General features: G+C 40.4%; 2 protein-coding genes across 2 annotated transcripts; one reads left to right on the top strand and one right to left on the bottom strand.

The window, feature by feature from the left end:
• The first annotated feature begins 4,554 nt into the window (after nucleotides 1–4,554).
• On the top strand, nucleotides 4,555–6,367 carry LOC112147311 (pentraxin-related protein PTX3). Its single transcript, XM_024273594.2, has 2 exons — nucleotides 4,555–5,138; nucleotides 5,652–6,367. The coding sequence occupies exons 1-2, from the start codon at nucleotides 5,009–5,011 to the stop codon at nucleotides 6,239–6,241; spliced, it is 720 nt and encodes a 239-aa protein (XP_024129362.1). The 5' UTR covers nucleotides 4,555–5,008; the 3' UTR covers nucleotides 6,242–6,367.
• A 3,195-nt stretch (nucleotides 6,368–9,562) lies between these two features.
• Nucleotides 9,563–15,464, bottom strand: LOC112142785 (solute carrier family 35 member G2). Its single transcript, XM_024266393.2, has 2 exons — nucleotides 15,154–15,464; nucleotides 9,563–11,179 (listed from the first exon to the last, which is right to left on the bottom strand). Exon 2 carries the CDS (start codon nucleotides 11,164–11,166, stop codon nucleotides 9,808–9,810), a length of 1,359 nt encoding a protein of 452 aa, XP_024122161.1. The 5' UTR covers nucleotides 11,167–11,179; nucleotides 15,154–15,464; the 3' UTR covers nucleotides 9,563–9,807.
• Nucleotides 15,465–19,005: the final 3,541 nt, after the last annotated feature.

Below are 19,005 nucleotides of genomic sequence, written 5' to 3'. Positions count from 1 at the left end.
ATACATCAGAACACAGTGGAGTCATAAATAAACGTGAAATATTCGTATTTATTTGATTTCTCGAAATCGATAACATCATATCCGGTGTTTAGAAAAGTGAAAGAAAAGTAGTGAGCATGCCTGAATGACCTTTAAAATCCAGGGCTCTAGGTAGTCCCGCACTTCATAGTTTTTTTGGAAACAACCATGGTCAGTAGGCAGCAAATCGGTCTGAGTCCTCTCGGTAGCCAATCAGGAGTGAGCTTGTTGGAAGTCCACACCCCTACCTCTTGAAAGTGAGACTCACAGCATCTGCCAATCAAACGCTGTGAGCGTTGGACACGTGGGCCAGTGGGCTCCACCTTCTTTTACTGAGGCAGCTGATTGGCCAGTTTATATCTAGAAAAAAAAAATGAAAAAATCAAGTTAATAAAAACAGGGGATTTTGTGCTTCTTGGAGCCAGCAGTACTTCCTGTTTGGAACGAGGTCACTCAGTTCGAGGTGGTTTAGCAAGCTATTTAGTTCCCCATATGACTATTGTTTCATTTAAAAAATAATAGTGTTTTAATTATGATTATGAAGTTTTTAACCAAAATCCCACAATCTAAATGTCTTAAAAAGCCATTTTTCATGTTGATCTGAAGCCTCCATTTCCCAAATCTCCTCTGAGGGGGCGTGGCTTTTGGAGCTGAGCAGCATATGTGTTAAAAACTCAAAAAGCATGATTATTATTAGAGGACTTTAACTCAAATTTTTTGAAAACTAATACTTATTAATGTAACAAATTACACAATTGTTGATAAATGATACAATATTTCCCTTTTTACAGAGTATTTTCATTTAGGTTATCTATATTTGGTGACTGGGGGGGTCATAGGGACACTTCCTGTCTGGTGACTGTGGTGTTCAATGGTATTCAATTTTTTTAGGGCCCGCAAAGTTCTCATAAAGTGGTTTGTGTTCTCTGTCTCGGCTCGCTGCTGTTTACTGTTTCCTATCAGCACCCATTGTCCCACTTTCTCCTCCCAGCATCCCAGTTCTGTCAGGAAAAGCCTCCCCCCACACTTTTATCCTTCTCGTGGGATGAAGAGGAGCACGGTTACACATTCATCAAATCTAACTTTAACCATCATCATCCTTTCCCTGGTTCTGTCGTTTGATCTTCCCGTCTTTCATCATCTGCCTTCCTGCCACCCGGGAGTTCAGCTGGTGGCTTAAACTGTGGGTGTGGTGTGCTGGTGGGGGCTCTGAACAGCGTCTGGCAGTTGCTGATTATTGTGCCTCCTGAGAATTATGGGACATTGGAACAGAAGCTAACCTGTGGAGGAGAAAATTGGATGAAGAATAAATCAAAAGCGGAGGAACGACAGCTTAATGGAGCAAGAGAGGGAAGCAGAAACCTGCAGAGTTGTTGCTTGGACAAGAATAAAGTGTATATTTTTTTTTTCCTTTTTCGGTCTCCACCTCAAAAGCTCATCCTACAGGTTTTTCCTTTTTCCTGAGATAAATCTGCCATCTTCACTCTTTATGCTGCAGTTCCAGTTGGGCGGGTGGGGGGCCCGCCTCAGGAAGAAAGGTCTTCCTCAGAGCCTGACGTGTTCTGCCTGCAGCTGCTGAACACCTCCCGGCCCGAGCTCTTACTACAACAAGGTCATGTTCCTCACAAATAGCGAGTTGGAATGTTCTCCTTCATATTTGCTGTTGCCGGGCAACCAAACATAATCAGTGCCTTAAAGGGGATTTAAAAAATTGCTTAGCAACTGCTTTTTCACTTAAAACCTGAACAGTTGTGATTTTCAGCAGAAATCCAGCTGCTGCGAAGTTGCAGTTTTCTTTTGTTAGGAGGAATTCAAAAAATAAGTTTGAAGTAACTTCTTGATCAAATCCCTCCACCTTTTAACCTTCCTTCTCAAGGAAGAATAACTGGAGGGAATGCAAGAATCAGGACAGTAGTGACTTCAGGAACTGCTACTGCACTGAAAAATACCTTCAGGTTATCACTGAAGCGCTTGAATATCAATAAAGCTAAAAATTTGTTATACTTATAATGCATTCACTTAAAATACCTTCCTAACAAATTGATCGTTAAAATGTTTGCTACATAAACTTCTATTTTAAAGTTAAAAAGTGAAAAGAATTGTACATTTTTTGGACAGAAACGTCATGTCATACATGAAGTAAAATGAGAATAAAGCTAAAGTTATCAACTAAAAACAAAAAAAAAACAAAAGAAAAACTGGTTTATTAGCAACTTAATCCAGTTGTGTTACAGTAATAGTTTTCATATAGAGAACTTAAAGTCCCACTCCTGTTTAGAGCATTCCCAGCGGTCTTAGAATTGAACATTATATCGTATATATAAGAACTAGTGTCGTTTACGAGGACGTAGCTTCTGCAAAGCGGCAAAAGTTCCTTAGAAGTTTGCCTCTGAAGAGCATAAGGATCTGTACCAAGATCAAAGCCATTTCTAAAGTGTACAGCATGATCCAGAATGGTAATAATGTGGAATATTTCAAGGAAAAATGGGAATAGAAGGAGGTGTCACAGATGGGCAGACAGCTGGTTCTACGTGCAGCAGGTTTGTTAGTTCAGACAGGAACTAAGCAAAAGCTAAATCAGGGTCAGACAGCCAGAGATCAATCACAAGCATGGATTCAAGAAGAGACTTGAGTTGTCTGGATCTAAGCAAAGGTCGGGGCAGGCAATCAGAGAATAAGAAGGGTCAGAAAACAGAAGATCGGGTCGGGATAGAAATGCTCGAAATGAAGGCAGAGTGGCAAAAACAAGACTTCGCACTGAACTCAGGAGAGAGCTACCGTTGGTGATCAGATGGGGATACAGAGCTCTGAATCCTGACAGGGGGGTTCAGGTTACAATTGGAAGAAATTTTGAAAAAATGCAAAATATACATCATCAATTGGAGAGAATTTCCATGGAAAAATATGGTTCACTTCCTTAGTGTACCCTCTCAAAACTCTCATTGTTCTGGCGTCAACATAGGAAAAACATGGAAAAAGTAGTGGGAAGTGTCTTGCCGGTTGTCGCACACGTTTGAGACCCTGTATCTTGGGAAAGGACCAGCTAATCTTGTAGAACGCAAGATAAAGCAGATGTATTCCCGGGGGTGTTCCTACCTTTGATGATTGGATGAATGTTGTTCAGGACACAACGGAGAAAATGGCATACACAATGAGGACTGATTGAAAACTCCCTGATCACATGGCCAATTTTTCCACAGTGCTCTCATTTTAACAGCATCCAGTCTAGGACTTCACCAAATGTACATTTCCCAAAGGAACTACAAACAAAAGCTATTAACCAAACTATTTGGCCTCCAAGTACAAATACATTTTACAAAACCCAAAAAATGGATCTGGATGGATTTAGATCCCGGACGAGCCCCCAATTTATAATACACCCCATTTTGTCTAGGGGTCTGGAGCATGAAGATAAATTAAAGGAAATGTGTAACAAAAACACAAAGACAAGGGCTCCATAAAAAGGTAAACACATTTATTTACAAGAATAAACAACAATCAATAACTAAAATGTGAAGTAAAAGGCTTCAGGGTGAACCAAGGCCAAAATAACATAAAAAAACACCTAACTCAACCTGGGGAGAAAAAAAAGGGAAAAGAATGACAAACACTAACCTCCCTGGACTGCCATAAACAGGAGAAAACATACACTAAAGAAAATGGCAGTTCACCCCTACAGCTTCAACTATATTAAACAACATTAAATATTAAACAACAGAGTGGGACATAAACAAAATACCAAAAAAAACAAAGTTCGCACAAACTAAAACAGGAGGAGAAGAGCGCCGGGCTGCAGTGGAGACAGGTTGCAGAAGGGAGCTGTGGTGCGGTGCTGGGTGAGCCACGCCCCCCAGCACCACACCTGAAAATAATAAACAGAGAAAGACACAAAGATCCAAAAACACACAGGAGTCCCACTCTGACAGAACAATACGAAAAACAAAACGAAAAGAACCAAATAACAGATAGATTTAACAAACAATGGAAAATCATTTTTTTGCTTATTATATAGTTTTTAATTATTTCAGTATTATTTTTTATGTGTTTTATTCTACTTTATTCTACTTTATTCTACTTGAAAAGTTGGGTTGTTTCTTTTTCTGTCCATATTCGAAAAACGAGATGAAAATGACAAGAATCTTGGATGTACTCAGTAATATATTAATATACAATATGTCAAAATAAATTTGCCTCTGAGTTGTGATCAGGACTGTTCGGCCGAGCGATCCCGGCCCCACTTTACTCTCCCCTTCGCTGAGCGATCTCTGTTTATACAGTCTCATTTTAGCTTAACACCCCAACTTAACATTACTGGTGCGACAAAAAAATTGTCGAGCAGTGTATTTTACATAAAGAAGAAGTTCTTTTTCAAACAGAATTTGTTTTTCTGCTCCTAAATCACTATTTGAATACAGAAATACAATTGTAAACTTAATTTTCTTTATGTGTCCTCCATGAAAACAAACATGCAACAAGAACATTATTTTAGTATTATTTTAGAACAGTATTTTAAAGATGAATGTTTTTGTTCCTCATTGCAATGATTTTATGGTTTTATAATTTAGAATGTGTTTGTTCTGATGCTTTTCTGATTCTATTCAATGTTTTTTTTTGTATCCTGTAACTTCTTTCCTCTTTCTTTCTCAAAAGGTCTTGCCTTTTGCCAGGCCACAGTTGCAAATAAGAAGGCTGTTCTTAATCTGTCCTGCCTGGATAAATAAAGGTTAAATAAAAAAAAAATAAAAAAATAAAAAAATAAAAAAAGAACATGTTAAAAACACCAAATACACTTTAAAAAAGTATTTATTTTACTGTTTCCTATGAAAAATCCACACCATGACCCTCCCTTCTTTCCACCGTCCGCACCCCTCCTTCCTTTAGGCTTAGTTTAGAAAGTTTTCCCCCCTCTGCAGCGGCTGCAGTAAACATTCAGACTGAAACTGGGTTGCATGTTTACCTGCAGAGAACAGGTCTCACCGTCTGCTCCATCATGCTCGGGTTCTGGTCTCTCGTGTCCTTGCTGGGTGCTGCAGGTTCGTCTCTCAGTCTGAACGCTGTGGAGCTTGAAGGAAATAATGCAGAGAATTATGACAATGAAATCTATGAGGACCAGCAGGAAGGTATGTTTATTTTGTTTTTGGTTTTTTTTTTGCAATTTCCTGAATTTTTGGGCAGATACTCCAGGATTTTTATTCTGTTTTTAAAACATAAATAGATGAATGTTCACAATTTTATTGATCTAACACAACATACAAGCTAAAAGAAAAGACACTAACCTAATTTTTTTTCAACAAATATTTTTCACCCAAAAACATGAATGTTGTCTTCATATTTATCTTATGTTTTCAGGTGTTCCTCAAGTTTTCGGGTTCTCCATTTTCAGGTTTTAAGTGTTTGTTTTAGAGGTTTCTTCTGCAAATCGTCAGTCTCTTTCCATCTGGGTTATGAGAACAGAGAGGCATCAGTTCTAGTTTGATGATGTTTAAAGTATCTTGTTTGCATTTCGGTACATCTGAGAGACTCGTAACTCTGCACGTTTTAATACAGGATGATGTTTTGTTCTGTCACGCCGGCGATGTTCAGATCCTAACTGACCTGTGATTGATGCACCCCCCCGTGGTTGTTGTCTGCAGGGGACTCTCTTTCCTCGCCGACCCATGCAGACTTCTCCCGCTGGGATAAGCTCTTCATTGCTCTGGAGAACTCCCACATGAGGCAGAACATGCTGCTGGACGCGGTGGAGCAGTGCGGTGGAGGCGTGGCCTCTCTCAGGAACCAGGTGGACGACCTGGCACAGGGGGGCTGCCAGCTCTGCAGCCTGGTGTCAGCCTGCAGGGTGCAGGTGGAGGAAGTGAACACCACCCTGCATCGCGGCCTGACAGAGCTCCAGAGAGAGGAAGCAGACAGGGAGGAGAGGATAAACGCCACTTTGCAGACGATCCTCGGCAGATGTGAGGAAGACGCCAAACCACGGGGCCCTCAGGAAGCAGAGAGCATGATGGGAAACCCGGTGACACCGAGACCTGGAAGTTTGGGAGTGGCATTCAGCTCAGGTGTGAAGCCTTTTCTATCTGCCCGCAAGGAACAGGAAGTGACGTCAACAATGGACATGGCCTCGATGGAAAGGGCTTTGGTTGCTATAGCAACGGAGCTGCAGAAGGTTCACCTGCAGCTGAGCAGAGTAATACAGCAGGCAGGAACGCTGAGGAAGGACAAAGCCTGATCCTTATCACCGATACATCGTTTAAGGTCGACTGCAGCATTAATATTTTTTGTATTATTGCTTTGTTTGTTTGGGATCAAATAAATTAAAGATGGAGCTTTTTCTAAAACAATTAAACAAATAAAGTTGATGGCAGCAGCCTCAGATTTGTTTACTCCCTCCTCTTGCTCAGTGTGTTTGTGTACCCAAAGAGTGACAGAGGTTGTGGTTTGTTGGTTTGTGTGTCTGGTCGGGTCTCCTCCACTCGTTACTTGATTTAAGAGCGTCTGAATCCAAGAAGGCCACAAACTTTACAGCTTACAGCCCACCGGAGCCCAGCCCTGCACAAACCTCAAAGCCACAAACGTTCCTAAAAGCACCATAAGAGTTTAGGATTATGGTTTCTGTGTGGTTTGTTTTCACTTTTTATTGATGTTTATGTTGTTTAGGGGGAAAAAAATGTCCAAATAAAAATAAAAGTAGGTTAATTTTGAAATAAAATGCTAATCCCTCAAGATGACCTATTTTTAACATAAAATGATTTAAAGCAAACCCTAAGAAAAAAGTAGTACGCATGAATTTATTAAGAATACTCGAGCCAGTTTATCTACTTATTCTGGCCTTCCAAGATGGAACAAAAGACAGTGATAATCCTTAGGCTGAATTCTTCCCCTACCCTCCAGTTGTAGGGGTATTTGAAGCTGTAGTGGTGTCCCAACTTGCTTTTTTAAGGCAGATCTGTCGTCACCAATTTTACAACGTGAAAATCTAAACAAGACGAGCATTTTACGACATCTATTTAGAACTCAATTGAGTTTTGATGATGAAAATGTTGATGGTTCATTCAAAAATTACATTTTCACACATTTTTTGTTTTTACAAAAATGTTTTAAACACAAGGCATCATGGTCTATATTCACCAATTGAGTGAGCATTGATGCACACCAATTTTTTGCAAAGTCTTCTGGGAAATTTCAAGGGAATGTATGTCCAAAAGAACGTAGGTAAGCCAAAATTGCTAGAATGTAGCTGAAAAAATAGCTAAACTACAAAATATCCTTAAAAACTGAAAAAAGCCTAAATTAGTCAAAAACAGCTAGCATCTAAATATTAGCCTAACTCCAAAAACAGCCTAAAAAATTAAAAAGAAAAGACTAAAGTAGCCAAAACAGCTAGCATGTGGCTGAAATATTAGCTAAACTCCAAAATAGCCTAACAAATTTTTAGTAAATGCCAAAACAGTCCAAAAAGCCCTCAGAATGCCAATTTTTTAAAACTTTAAAACTGTAACTTTTTAACATAATTATGAATAATAAAAGGCAAGAATATTATTCCAAAATAAATCAACATAAACATTAAATAACTTTAAATATTTTACTCTCAATACAAATATATTTTGTCAAAATTATACAAGTTAGAAGTAAGCGCAAGATGAGATCGGGCCATTAATAATAATAAAATGAGGTGATAAGGAGGGCCGAACAGAATTAGCCAGAATTCGGCCCCCGGAACTTGACTTAAAAATAAAATAAACATCAATAAACTTCAAAATAAACTTTTTCAAATAGTAAAATAAAGTTCACAACTTTGTGTTTGTGTCAGCATGTGGTTAAAGAAATGAAACCTGTTTTTTCTTTTTTTTTCTTTCATTTCTTTTTGTTAAAGGTCAAAGAAAGCAGTCCAGACCAGACATCCCACTCTGTCTGTTTTACACTGCATAGCTCCAGCTTCTGTGTAGGACTGCAGTGGTCCTTGGCTTTTAATAAAAACCTCTATGTTTGCAGAAAGTTGAAGAGAGGAAAGCAGCAAACCGACGAAGGGGAAAATGGAAAATGAGAAACCCTGGAAAAAGTGTCAATGTTTATGCGCCTGATAGGCAGTAATGAGGAGTAACGGCTGCTCCCTGCACATCACATCTTGTTTTTCACCACCCACCTGGGCAGCAAAACAACCAGCAGCCATCTGCTTTGTTCTCTGACCAAACCCATCTCTTGCTTCACCGTATCCTTATCTGTACGTCAGTCACGTTTGCTCCTCGCCTCTCCTTTTATCTGTTTTTGTTTGTCCTCCTTTTCCTTATCCTGTCCCACAAGGACTAGATTGGCTTTCCAATCCTTTAATCTTACTGCGCTTTTAAGCGAAAATTCACTAAAAACGCACCAAATTTGGCACACAACTAATCTGGTGAATCTGACCAAAAATTAATGACATCACAGCCGGAGAAATCCTCAGAAAAATGAAAATCTCTTAAGATTAAAAAAGAAAAAATCAAAATCCACTAATGAAACCAAAATTAACGCGTTGGGGACATCCAAGGAAGTTTTCATGTTATTATGGGATGGCCGCAGGACCTTCTGCTTGCTTATGATAACGTGTAATATCTGGCAATGTTCACATTTTTCCACATATAGGAAAAGAAAACTTTTGTTTTGAGTGATTTTCATGAAATTTCTCATACCAGGTTAAACACAAGCAAAGTTTTGTGGACCTTTGACCTCAGGAAGAGGCCACCATTTATAATACAAGCAACAAATGTAATCTTCAACATGGAATTTTCATTTACTGCTTCCTAACTCCTTGACCACCACTGGGAAGCTACTTGGGAAAAACTGTTGAAATTAGAAGGTGGAACGCCATTAGCATGGTGAGCTAGCCAAAAGTTGCTTGAATATTTTTTAAAAGAAATATAGCCAAAAAATGTAATATAAGAATCCCTGGCTCAACCTGAGCAAAATGATATGACACACAATATGACCATATTAGGAATGTGGGTGTGGCTAACAAAAAAAAGCTCAGTTGTCAAGGAAGTCCAAAAATGTACTTTTGCCGATTCTTCTAAAAAATAGACGGACGTAATTGTCATCCCCAGGCGACCGAAACATAAAATGGTTGCTATGGAGTTAAATCAGCAGAAAAGCCGCCATGTTGAAAAAAATTTTATTTCTTTAAGGAATCCCTAGCTCAAGCTGAACAAACCAATATAACATGCAATATGACCATATTAGGAATGTGGGCGTCGTTGCCAAGGAAATCTGAAAAATTACTTTTGGAGATACTTCTAAAAATTAGATAGATGTTTTTGTCACCCCCAGACGATAAAAACTTAAAATGGTTGCTATGGAGATAAACCAACTGAGAAGCTGCCATGTTAAAAAAAAAAACGTTTTTTTAAGAATTTGTCCCAAGCAGCTTTGACCAAGGTACCAGGTGCAGGAGGTCAGTGAGGGCACGTCAAAGGGGGGTAGTGGGGAGGTGACGAGAGTGGGCCATACAACTCCGCTCGCAGCTTTAATGTTCTTTTTTTCTGACTATCTCATCAGCAGAAAGCAGCCAGATAGATGGCATCAGGGTCCTAAAAGGCCATCGCAGATGAGGAGAGCTGATTAAAACTGGCCACAACAGCAGGCTGTGTTCATCACAGAGGTTTTAATGTCACTGCACTTGTAACAGACACAATATTGGCACTTTCCCAAAACAAAAACGACAATACAAAACAGCTAAAACTCCGATAAACATTTAGAAGTCTCTCATGTACAGAAATAGCCTCACCGAGGAGAAAGTTTGTTTTTCAAGAAGAGGGGAGGAGTCTATTTGATGGGCGAGTCCAAAATTTCCTCATATTCCTCTCTCTGGCGCAAGCCACCACCTCGAGACAGAAGCAGCTTCGTGGCCACGAGCCATCCCACGCTCAGGACGACCATGGCGTTCCCCACAACCTCGGGTGCGGTGGGGGCCACAGGCAGCACCGCCAGGTGCAGAAGCATGGCGACAGGCACCTCCACGCTCTGAGAGGCGGAGACCAGGGCCGGGTGGAGCCGGGTGAGGGCGTGGGTCATTCCCAGAAAGGCCGCTGCAGAGCAGGACACCAGGCCTGCCATGATGGCCCATGCTGGGACGCTCACAGGCCACGCCCATCCGTCCTGTAGAAAGGCCAAGGTGGACGGCGCTAGCAGGCAGCTGGTCCAACTCACTGTGAATAAAGCAGTACCAATCCCCACCCTGTCCTTCAGAGAGCGGTAGCCAACCAGCGCCAGGGCCATCCACAGACCCGCCAGCGCTGAGAGAGACCATCCAAACGCCCCCTTCCAGAAAGTCACCGGGTTAGTCGGGGCGTCAGAATTGCCCTCATCCGTGGTGGGAAGCAGCAGAAGTCCCAAACCACAAAGCCCCGCCGCAATGGTGATGACATCGGACAACCCCAGCCGTTCCTCCAGGAGCAAGAAGGCAAGAACCGCAGATAAAGCTGTGGTCGCCAGGCGCCAGGTTGTCGTTGCGTTTCCGGCAGAGACGAAGGTCAAGGATGAGTAGGCGCAACACAGGGAGAGGGAGTAGGCGACGCCATAGCAGAACAGACGGAGCCGGTACCCCTCTGGTCCGAAGGGGTTCTCCCCCCTCAGAAGGGGGACGGCCACGGAGAGGAGTTGCACCACCGACCGCACTGTGAGCAGAAACAGGGGGGCAAAGTGGAACTGTTCGGAGGCGAGGCGGGTCAGGACGATCAAACAGCCGTGTGCCAGTGCCGCGCAGAGCAGCAGCACCCAGGTGAGCCGGGACGCAGACACAGACGCCTCCCCAAAACTGGCCAGCTGCTCCCCGACCCCTTTCCCAGGACCCTTTGCAGCTTTCCCACCCCCGTCACTCTCTGCCCCTCCTGTGGGCTGAAGTTTATGGGGCATCTCTTTGTCTTTCTCTTTGGAGCCAAACAGCGTCAGGGGCCACCGCCGGCTCTCCATCAGCTTCTTCTTGTCCGACGTCTCCTCCAGGAACGAACCAAAGTCCTCAAAGGAGGGGGCGTCGTCGTAGCCATCGTCCCCAGGCTGAGGGAAGTGGGTGTGGACTCCAGCTTGGGGAGTGTAGGGGGCTTGAGTGGCGTATTTGGCGGTGACGGTGTGAGGGTGGATCTTCACCCGCTTCTTGGAGCCAGTTAGGAGATGTGTGGACTCCATTTTTGAACGAGACCTGCAGGAGAAACAGCACCGTTAGCATCTAAGACAGGGGTGTAACTAAATCGCACAAGAGGACAAAATCCAAAACACACTTTAGGTCGCGGGCCGAACAGCCCAAGCATTTGTTGAACACTCTAAAACTAAATTTTTAAAACTTTAAAACTGTAACCTTTTAACATAATTATGAACTAGATATATTGCATTGCCTGCGATAATGTGAATGCTGTAAGCTGAATTTGGCCGCTGATGATACTAGAGCTGATAGCTGAAGATGCTTGAATTGATAGCTAAAAACGCTGAAGTTGATAGCTGAAAACACTGAAGCTAATAGCAAGCTAAAATAATAGCTATATGCCAAATTAGCCTAAAAAAAGCAAAAAATAAATAAAATAGGTTAGCCAAAACTGTTAGCATGTAGCTGAAAAATAGCAAAATTTCGCAATAACCTAAAAATAAAATGAAAATTGTATTAAAAATAACCCAAATAACCCGAAACGGTTAGCTGAAATATTAGCTTAACGCCAAAATGAACATAAAAAACGAAAAAAAATTGGCCTAAATTAGCAAAAAAAAAAAAAAAAAAACAGCTAGCATGTATCTGAAATATTAGCCTCCAAATTAGACTCCAAACTAGCCTAAGAAAGGCCAAAATTAGCCTAAACAGCTAGCCTCTAGATAAACTATTAGATAAACTCCAAAGTTGACCCAAATTGTTTTTTTTTTAAAGCTTAAATTAGCCAAACCAGCTAACATGTAGCTGAAATATTAGCTGAACTCCAAAACAGCCTAAAAAAAGCCTAAATTAGCCAAAACCGTGAGGATGTTGCTGAAATATTAGTTAAACTCCAAAATAGCCTTAAAAAGTAAATCCCAAAGAAGTTCAAAAGGCTAACAGAATGACCATTTTTAAAACTTTAAAAGAGTTTTTAGAATAACTATGAATAATAAAAAGGCAGGAATATTATTCCAGAATAAATCAACTTAAATCTTAAATAACTTTCTTTATTTTACTCTCCATAAAAATATATTTTGTCAAAATTATACAAGTTAGAAATATAATAAAATAACATCGGGCCATTAATAACAATAAAAAAAATGATCTGGAGGGCCGGATATAATCACCTGGCAGGCCGGATCCGGCCCCCGGGCCTTGACTTTGACATATGTGATTTAAGACGACGTATCTGTTACTCTGATACCCCCTGAGATCTCCTCTCCACCGCCCCGCCTCTCTCCGGGATCCAGCTTATCTCATATATCTTTAATATCCGAGATAATAATAGCAGTGACTCACAGCATCCCATGTGTCCCTGCAGTGTGCTGGAGTCTACGTAAGCGCTGCGCATATGACCAGTCAGCGCTGAAACCGTTTTTGGTTGACGTTTGCTGGAATGAGACAGAATCCTAACTGCCTGGTGGTGTTTCGGCCTCTTCTGAGCACGCTCGGTGTCTCCTGGCAATGGCAGTTACATAAATGTGACCTTCTCGCCTCATTTCACTCCTACCCGTCTCCCTGATGACTTTTCATCACTTTCTTTCCATTCGCTGACCTTCTGCGCTCTAATGTGCCATCTAATGAAGGCTCTTGTCTCTGCTGATTACTTTTTAACAACTTCTAATTTTACTCTTGCAAAGGCTGTTTGCTGCAGAAATGGACATGCATGCCGATGTTATTTTGTATGTTTGATACAGAAAAAAAAGGTTTGGTAAAGCAAAACTAGACAAACTTTTATGTGATTTTTCAAGAGTTTTGTATTAATAGATTATATTATTGTTTTCCTGTTGTACAGCTCTTTGGGCCTCCTTGACTGGTGCTGGACGGTGCTTTCTAAATAAATAAAATAAATGAAATAAATCAAATTAAATTAAATGTTTATTTACATACACTGCAAAAAGACCTTCATTTCAAGAAAAAAAATCTTATTTTTTGTTTTTCCCCAAAAAATAATATTATATTTTCAATCATCTTAGCTTGGAAAAAAATTACCTTAATTACCTTAATTTTTTTCTAAAAATAAGACGATCATGTTTCCTATCCCAGATTTTTTTGCTTATTTAAAGAAAATCTCTCAATGAGGTAAGAATGTTTAACTTTTTTCTGTGTTTTTTCCAGTATACAACATCAATTTACTTTATTTACAAAACATAAGTTAGAAAGACAGGTTAATATATGGTACAGCCAAAGTCTTCGTGTTTCATTAAATGAAATATTAAATATTTGCCTGTAAGGGGATTACTTTTGTTGTTTGGAAAAACAGAAAAAACAATTAATCATCCAAAAAGTTTGTGTAAATTTCCACAAATTCAGAACTACACTACAAATCTTATGAACCCACTCTAATGAAAATCGTGTTTTCAACATGTTTTTGTGACATTTATTCCATGATGAACGACATATATAATTAAAAATTAAGCTTAAAATTGCATTTCGGAGTATTTCTGCATTTATATCATTGTGAATCAATAACAGATGCTAAAGTCAGAAGACCTTGTAGGTGTGACGTAGGACATGACAATCCACAAGCTCCCTATGATGCATCCACTAGCAGACAAATAGATCCATGAACGTCTTCATTTTCCTCGTCTGAGCTGGAATCTGGCTCAAAACTGTTTAGCTGGATAACTCAAATACTGTTCGACATTTTCGTTGCACCGCTAAAGTTAGGTTGGGGTTGTGAGGGGCTGTAAGCTAGAGTGTGTAACAGATGGATGACGGGAAGTAGGGGCAGGTTTACTCTGCACAACTCAGAGGTAAATTTTTGACGAACTGCAGAAACTATGTTCCGATTTTGCCTAAAAATACAATAACTGTAATTAAAAGACAGCTGGGAATGCTTTTAAAATAGATTGAAAAAATGATTGGAGTGGGATTTTAAACTATGGAATCAGAAATGAAATCGTACTGCCTGATGGGTGAATATGTCTAACAAGAACCACTTATTTAGCACAAAAAAACTCCCATCTTTTAGTGTCTTTCCCATTGGCTCCTTCACCTATTCCAGCTGGGTTTAAAGAAAACGTTCTGACTGCAGCAGACTCGAAGACGGTTTCTAAACCCATCAATGGTGCGGCTTTTCGGGGAGCTGTGAGGGTTTTGTGAATTTGTGACGCCTCTTTGTTCTCTGGAAGAACATTCACACGTATAACAGCTTGAAAGCTCAAGCTGTGAGCTTCTCGTTGGAAGATTTAAAGATGATGAAATGGGTGTGAGGGGAAAAGCTTCGGGTGCTCCTCAGCAGCTCCATTCAGCTGTGTGCCCTCGTATTACAGGTCCAGGTCGCCCTGACATCTCAGAAATGATTTGGCTTTACGTTTGACAAATAAGGTCGTATTTTAAAAAAAACGTGGAGATCAGGATGTTCCTGTCGAGCTGCTCTCCTCCCAGTCAGTTGAATGTGTGCTGGGTGATGCAGACTGCCTCTGCAGTGCTGCTACTCTACTCACAAAAGCTTATTTTACACCTTATGCAACCATGTGAGTGAGTCCCCATGAGACAGCTCACCTGCATGGATGAAAGGGCAACAAAGGGTTTTATTTATTTTCTTCAATTAAAAAAATATTAGGAAGAAATCTGTCTTTCTTCTTAAGATTTGATGAGACAGATGTCCTCTGTATTAATATTCTAGTCAGTTAATGGGAGCAGAAGGATGATGCATCAATCAGAGCTTCTACTTTAGGCAGATAAACGTGGCTGTGCCTTATTGATTTTACCTCAAGGTTATGATTCTGGATGCTGCTCTCCTGGAGAACCAGAAGGATTACAGCACTTTGAGATTCCAATTAAATTATCTTTAAGCGTCGCTCCCTGGCTGGAGCGGCGCGGGTTCGATCCCCGCCTCTGGCGCATCAGGACTTTACGCATGTATTTTTCAGTTTTAGTCAAATTATGTCATTAAGAGGGTTTCAATATTATTTTTGGTGGAGATGTATTGATTTTTTTTTCAAATTGGTGGTTTTGATGATTGATTAGAGATGGCGTCCACTCACCTGCTTTGATCCGCGGAACACCGGACGGAACTTCGCTCTCTGCCTCCGTTATTCACATGCCCCACGCCCCGTCACCTCTCCTTGGCCATTTGCTTCTCCCTCTTCTCGCCTCCTCCTCTTTCTCCTCCTGCGGATGTCCTGAATGTCCTCAAGGGCGCCGCGCTGCGCCTCGGACGCACTTTTTACGCACACCTCTCCACGAGCGGGTTAAGAGGAGCTGATGTCTGCGTCCATCCCTCTGTGAGCACCACGGATACAGAGATGCTTCTCCCGCATCCGACCAGGAAGACGGAGAGGCAGACGGAGGGGAGGACCTAGTTATGACGTCTAAGCATGCGTGGCATCTGCTCCTGTCTGCTGTCACCTTCTGCGCGAGACATTTTTTTTCGTGTAAAACAAGAAAAAACAAAAGTTTACTATTAAAGACAGCAAATTAAACCTGTGATGGATCTATTCTGCAAAGCTGTTAGACTAAATTTTAATGAGGTACAGTCCTTACATAAATGGAGTCATCTCATCAATAAAGAATATCAAATTTTTAACTCCTCGTCTGGGGCGGATTTAGGAGTTTGGGGGCCCCAGGCGAACAATAAAATGGGGCCCTCTGCAGTAGATGTATTAAATATTTAAAAAATCTTTCACTTAATGTCAAATAACTTCCTACTTTATCCACTTATAGACTTAATTAATCAAAATGTTTTGATAAGCAATTAAAAACTGAAATAATTAAAATCTTTCTTGTGGCAACCTGCCCTGAAATTGAACAGGAAAGACGCAAAAAACAGCAATTTTAAGGATAAAAGTGATATGATTAGGATCAAACGCATTTATGGAACAGACTAGTGGATGCATATTTATTTTACTATTAGTATACATCTCATGATTGCCCCTGACTGCATGTCCCTGACTGAAGCATTTTTCAATAAGTAAATAAAAGCTGCTGGACCAATCCAAAATCCTCCCAATTATGTTCACCTGATCCGAAAAAAATATTTACCCATAAAATTAGAATAAAACTCAATCAACTGGGCGAAAAAAAAATGCCTAATCTGCTCACTAACTTGCTGACTGGAATATTCCATTGCTGCAGAGAGATGGGGAAGGACAAAAGACTTTCACATGATCAATCTTATGCCATGTCAGTGGTTCAAGATTTATGTTTAATTAAAGACAGAGGTAAATAATATTAATAGTAACATTTATTTTAGACACTTTTTTAAGTGTTCAGCTTGGGGCCCCAAAGTGTTGGGGCACCAGGCAATCGCCTACCTTTGCCTAATGGTAAGTCCGCCCCTTCATTTAGTAGTCCGAGGTCTATTGTACAATTTGCTCTAATAATTTATTTCTAAAAGCTTTTTTAATTTGGAAATGGTTTATTTGAAGCAATCAACAAAAAAATTAAAGTATTTTATTTACCTTATTGTATTTCTATTTGTATGTTTTTTACACATTTAAAAATATATATATTTTATTTAAAAAATAGGATTTATTCTAAGTGGTGACACAATTGTTTAGTATAACTCTTGTTTGTTTTAATAAAAAAAAATCAAACTTGAGTTCTTAGATCTGTCATGAAGTTCCCATGTATTGCAGTTCCAAAAATGGCCACTGGAGGCTGGTTTCAGTTTGGAGCAATTTACTCCAAAGTAACTTTACATCAAACATGCTTACAGCCATGGAGGGACTATTGATTTATATATTTAGAGAACACATTTGTGCATAATTAGAAGTGTAATTATCTTGACTGGCATGTGACCTATAGAATTGGCAGCAGCCGTTTTGGTCACTTGTGATTTATTTGCTAAACATTGCAGATACACTCAATATGCTCTTGATGAGATTTCATGCAAGAAAAAAAAATCAACTTTTCTTGTTCTGTCAAGTTTTTGCTTTGCTTAAAAAAATGTCTCTAAAAATAAAGTGACTAATTATTAATTGAACAGATCGAGACCTTTTCTATCTATTTCTCGTGTGTACATCTGGTTCCTCTCAGGGCAAAGTGAACTATCCAGGGGTTGCCATGGTTACAGTGGATGAGAGTACTCTGGATCCAGCTATTTTGGGCGCTGTTTAAATCCAATCGACTGCTGTGCTGGTTTTGGGAGTAAGTAAAGAGCGCAGCCAGGAGCCTGGAGTTAGAACCTCTCTCTGGTGATGATGAGCCGAGGAAAGTGGAGATGTGCAGAAAAAAAAGAGGTAGAAAGGTTCAGTCAATGAGTCTCTGTGCTGTTTAGTCAGTTTCTGCTCTGGGAAAGTAGAAATTCTGCATTGGAGTTCCTGGAAGTCGGAGCATCTCTCTCTTTTGTTCTAATTCAACCCTTTCTATTCATTTTCTATTCAAGTGCGACACAATGCATCACTGCAACAGACAAATATTACTGTTTGTGAACATTAGAAGTGAAAATATGTTTGATCTGATCACCCAGTTTGGTGAATTCCAGTACTTTGTTTCAAAAAAACTTAGACTTAGATGGGACTTTTGGTTAAAAGGGTGTACCATGCCTTGCCCCTTCAACAACTGGGTTGGCTCCAACATCATCATAGACCCAAGAGGGACCAAAGCAAGTTTAAAATCTGAACACATGGAGCAGGTGCTGCATTTGGAATAGTTTTTTTTTTCTTTTACAGCTAACACAGCACTCTGTCATTCATACATTTTGCATTAGTGCAGCTACAAAGAGGGAGGGGGGTGTAGAAGAAGGAGAAGCAACTGATGTGGAGTGGAGGTTTGCAAAAGGAGGGCAAAAAGGAGTGAAATTGCTGCAAGCAAGGACAGAGGAAATCAAAAATAGGAGCGACATCCATAGGCAAAGGAGCCACAAATAGCGTTGTGTTATTCACCGGCCCTGGAGATGAAACACAGCAAACAATGAGTTAGAAAAAAGAAATCATTGCAGGCTCAAACAAGTACTGATAATGCTTCTGTTTCTGTGGCAACGGGGAAAAAGTTTTCGATTAAGATAGATGGGGATAGTTGACAAAAATCTACAAAAACTGAAAGAAAAGAATGCTTAAAAATAGTGTTGAAAATATCAAATCTACCCAGAGTTCCCTTAAAACACAAATGTTCTTGTCTCACCCCCCAATGTCCAAATTAAATCATGAATAAAACTGTTAAAATTTTGTTTTGGTATTCATTTTTTTAATCAAAACTAACTGTGGGAACATTTACAGTATGTCCCAAAAGTGAGTACACCCCGCACATCTCAGCAAACATTTAGCTATATCTTTTCTTAGGACAACACTGCATAAATGACTCTTTCACACAATGAACAGAAGTCAGTGTAAAGTTAGTACAGCAGTGTAAATTTATTGTCCCCTCAAAATAAATAAAAATACAGCCAATAATAGCTAAACCCCTGGCAACAAAAGTGAGTACACCCCTAAGTGAAAGTGTACAAATTGAGCACAAATGATCTTTTTACTTCCCCGTTGTCATGTGAACCATTAGTGTTACACTGTCTCAGGTGTCATCAGTTAGCAGGTGAGTTAAAATTCGGTAAAAAAGCTCTTCCACTCTCTTAACCTGGTCACTGAAAGTTCAACATGCCACCTCATGGCGTCAGCTCTCAGAAGACCCGAAAAAAAGAACTGTTGTTTTATATAAAGATGGACTAGGCTGTAAGAAAATAGCCAACAGTGGCCACGATTATCCAGCGCTTTAAGAGGACAGGTTCTTCTCAGAACGGGCCTCGCCATGGTCGGCCAAAGAAGCTGAGTGCACGTTCTCAGCGTCACATTCAAAGACTGGCTTTGGAAAACAGACGGATGAGTGCGTCCAGCATTAGGGCAGAGATTGAAGGGACGTGAGGTCAGCCTGTCAGTGCTCAGACCGTACGCCACACACTGCAT

This window comes from Oryzias melastigma, linkage group LG22, assembly GCF_002922805.2.
Source record: "Oryzias melastigma strain HK-1 linkage group LG22, ASM292280v2, whole genome shotgun sequence".
Taxonomy (NCBI): domain Eukaryota; kingdom Metazoa; phylum Chordata; class Actinopteri; order Beloniformes; family Adrianichthyidae; genus Oryzias; species Oryzias melastigma.
Note: the sequence above shows the minus strand (reverse complement) of the source record. Positions and strands in the feature narration are given on the sequence as shown.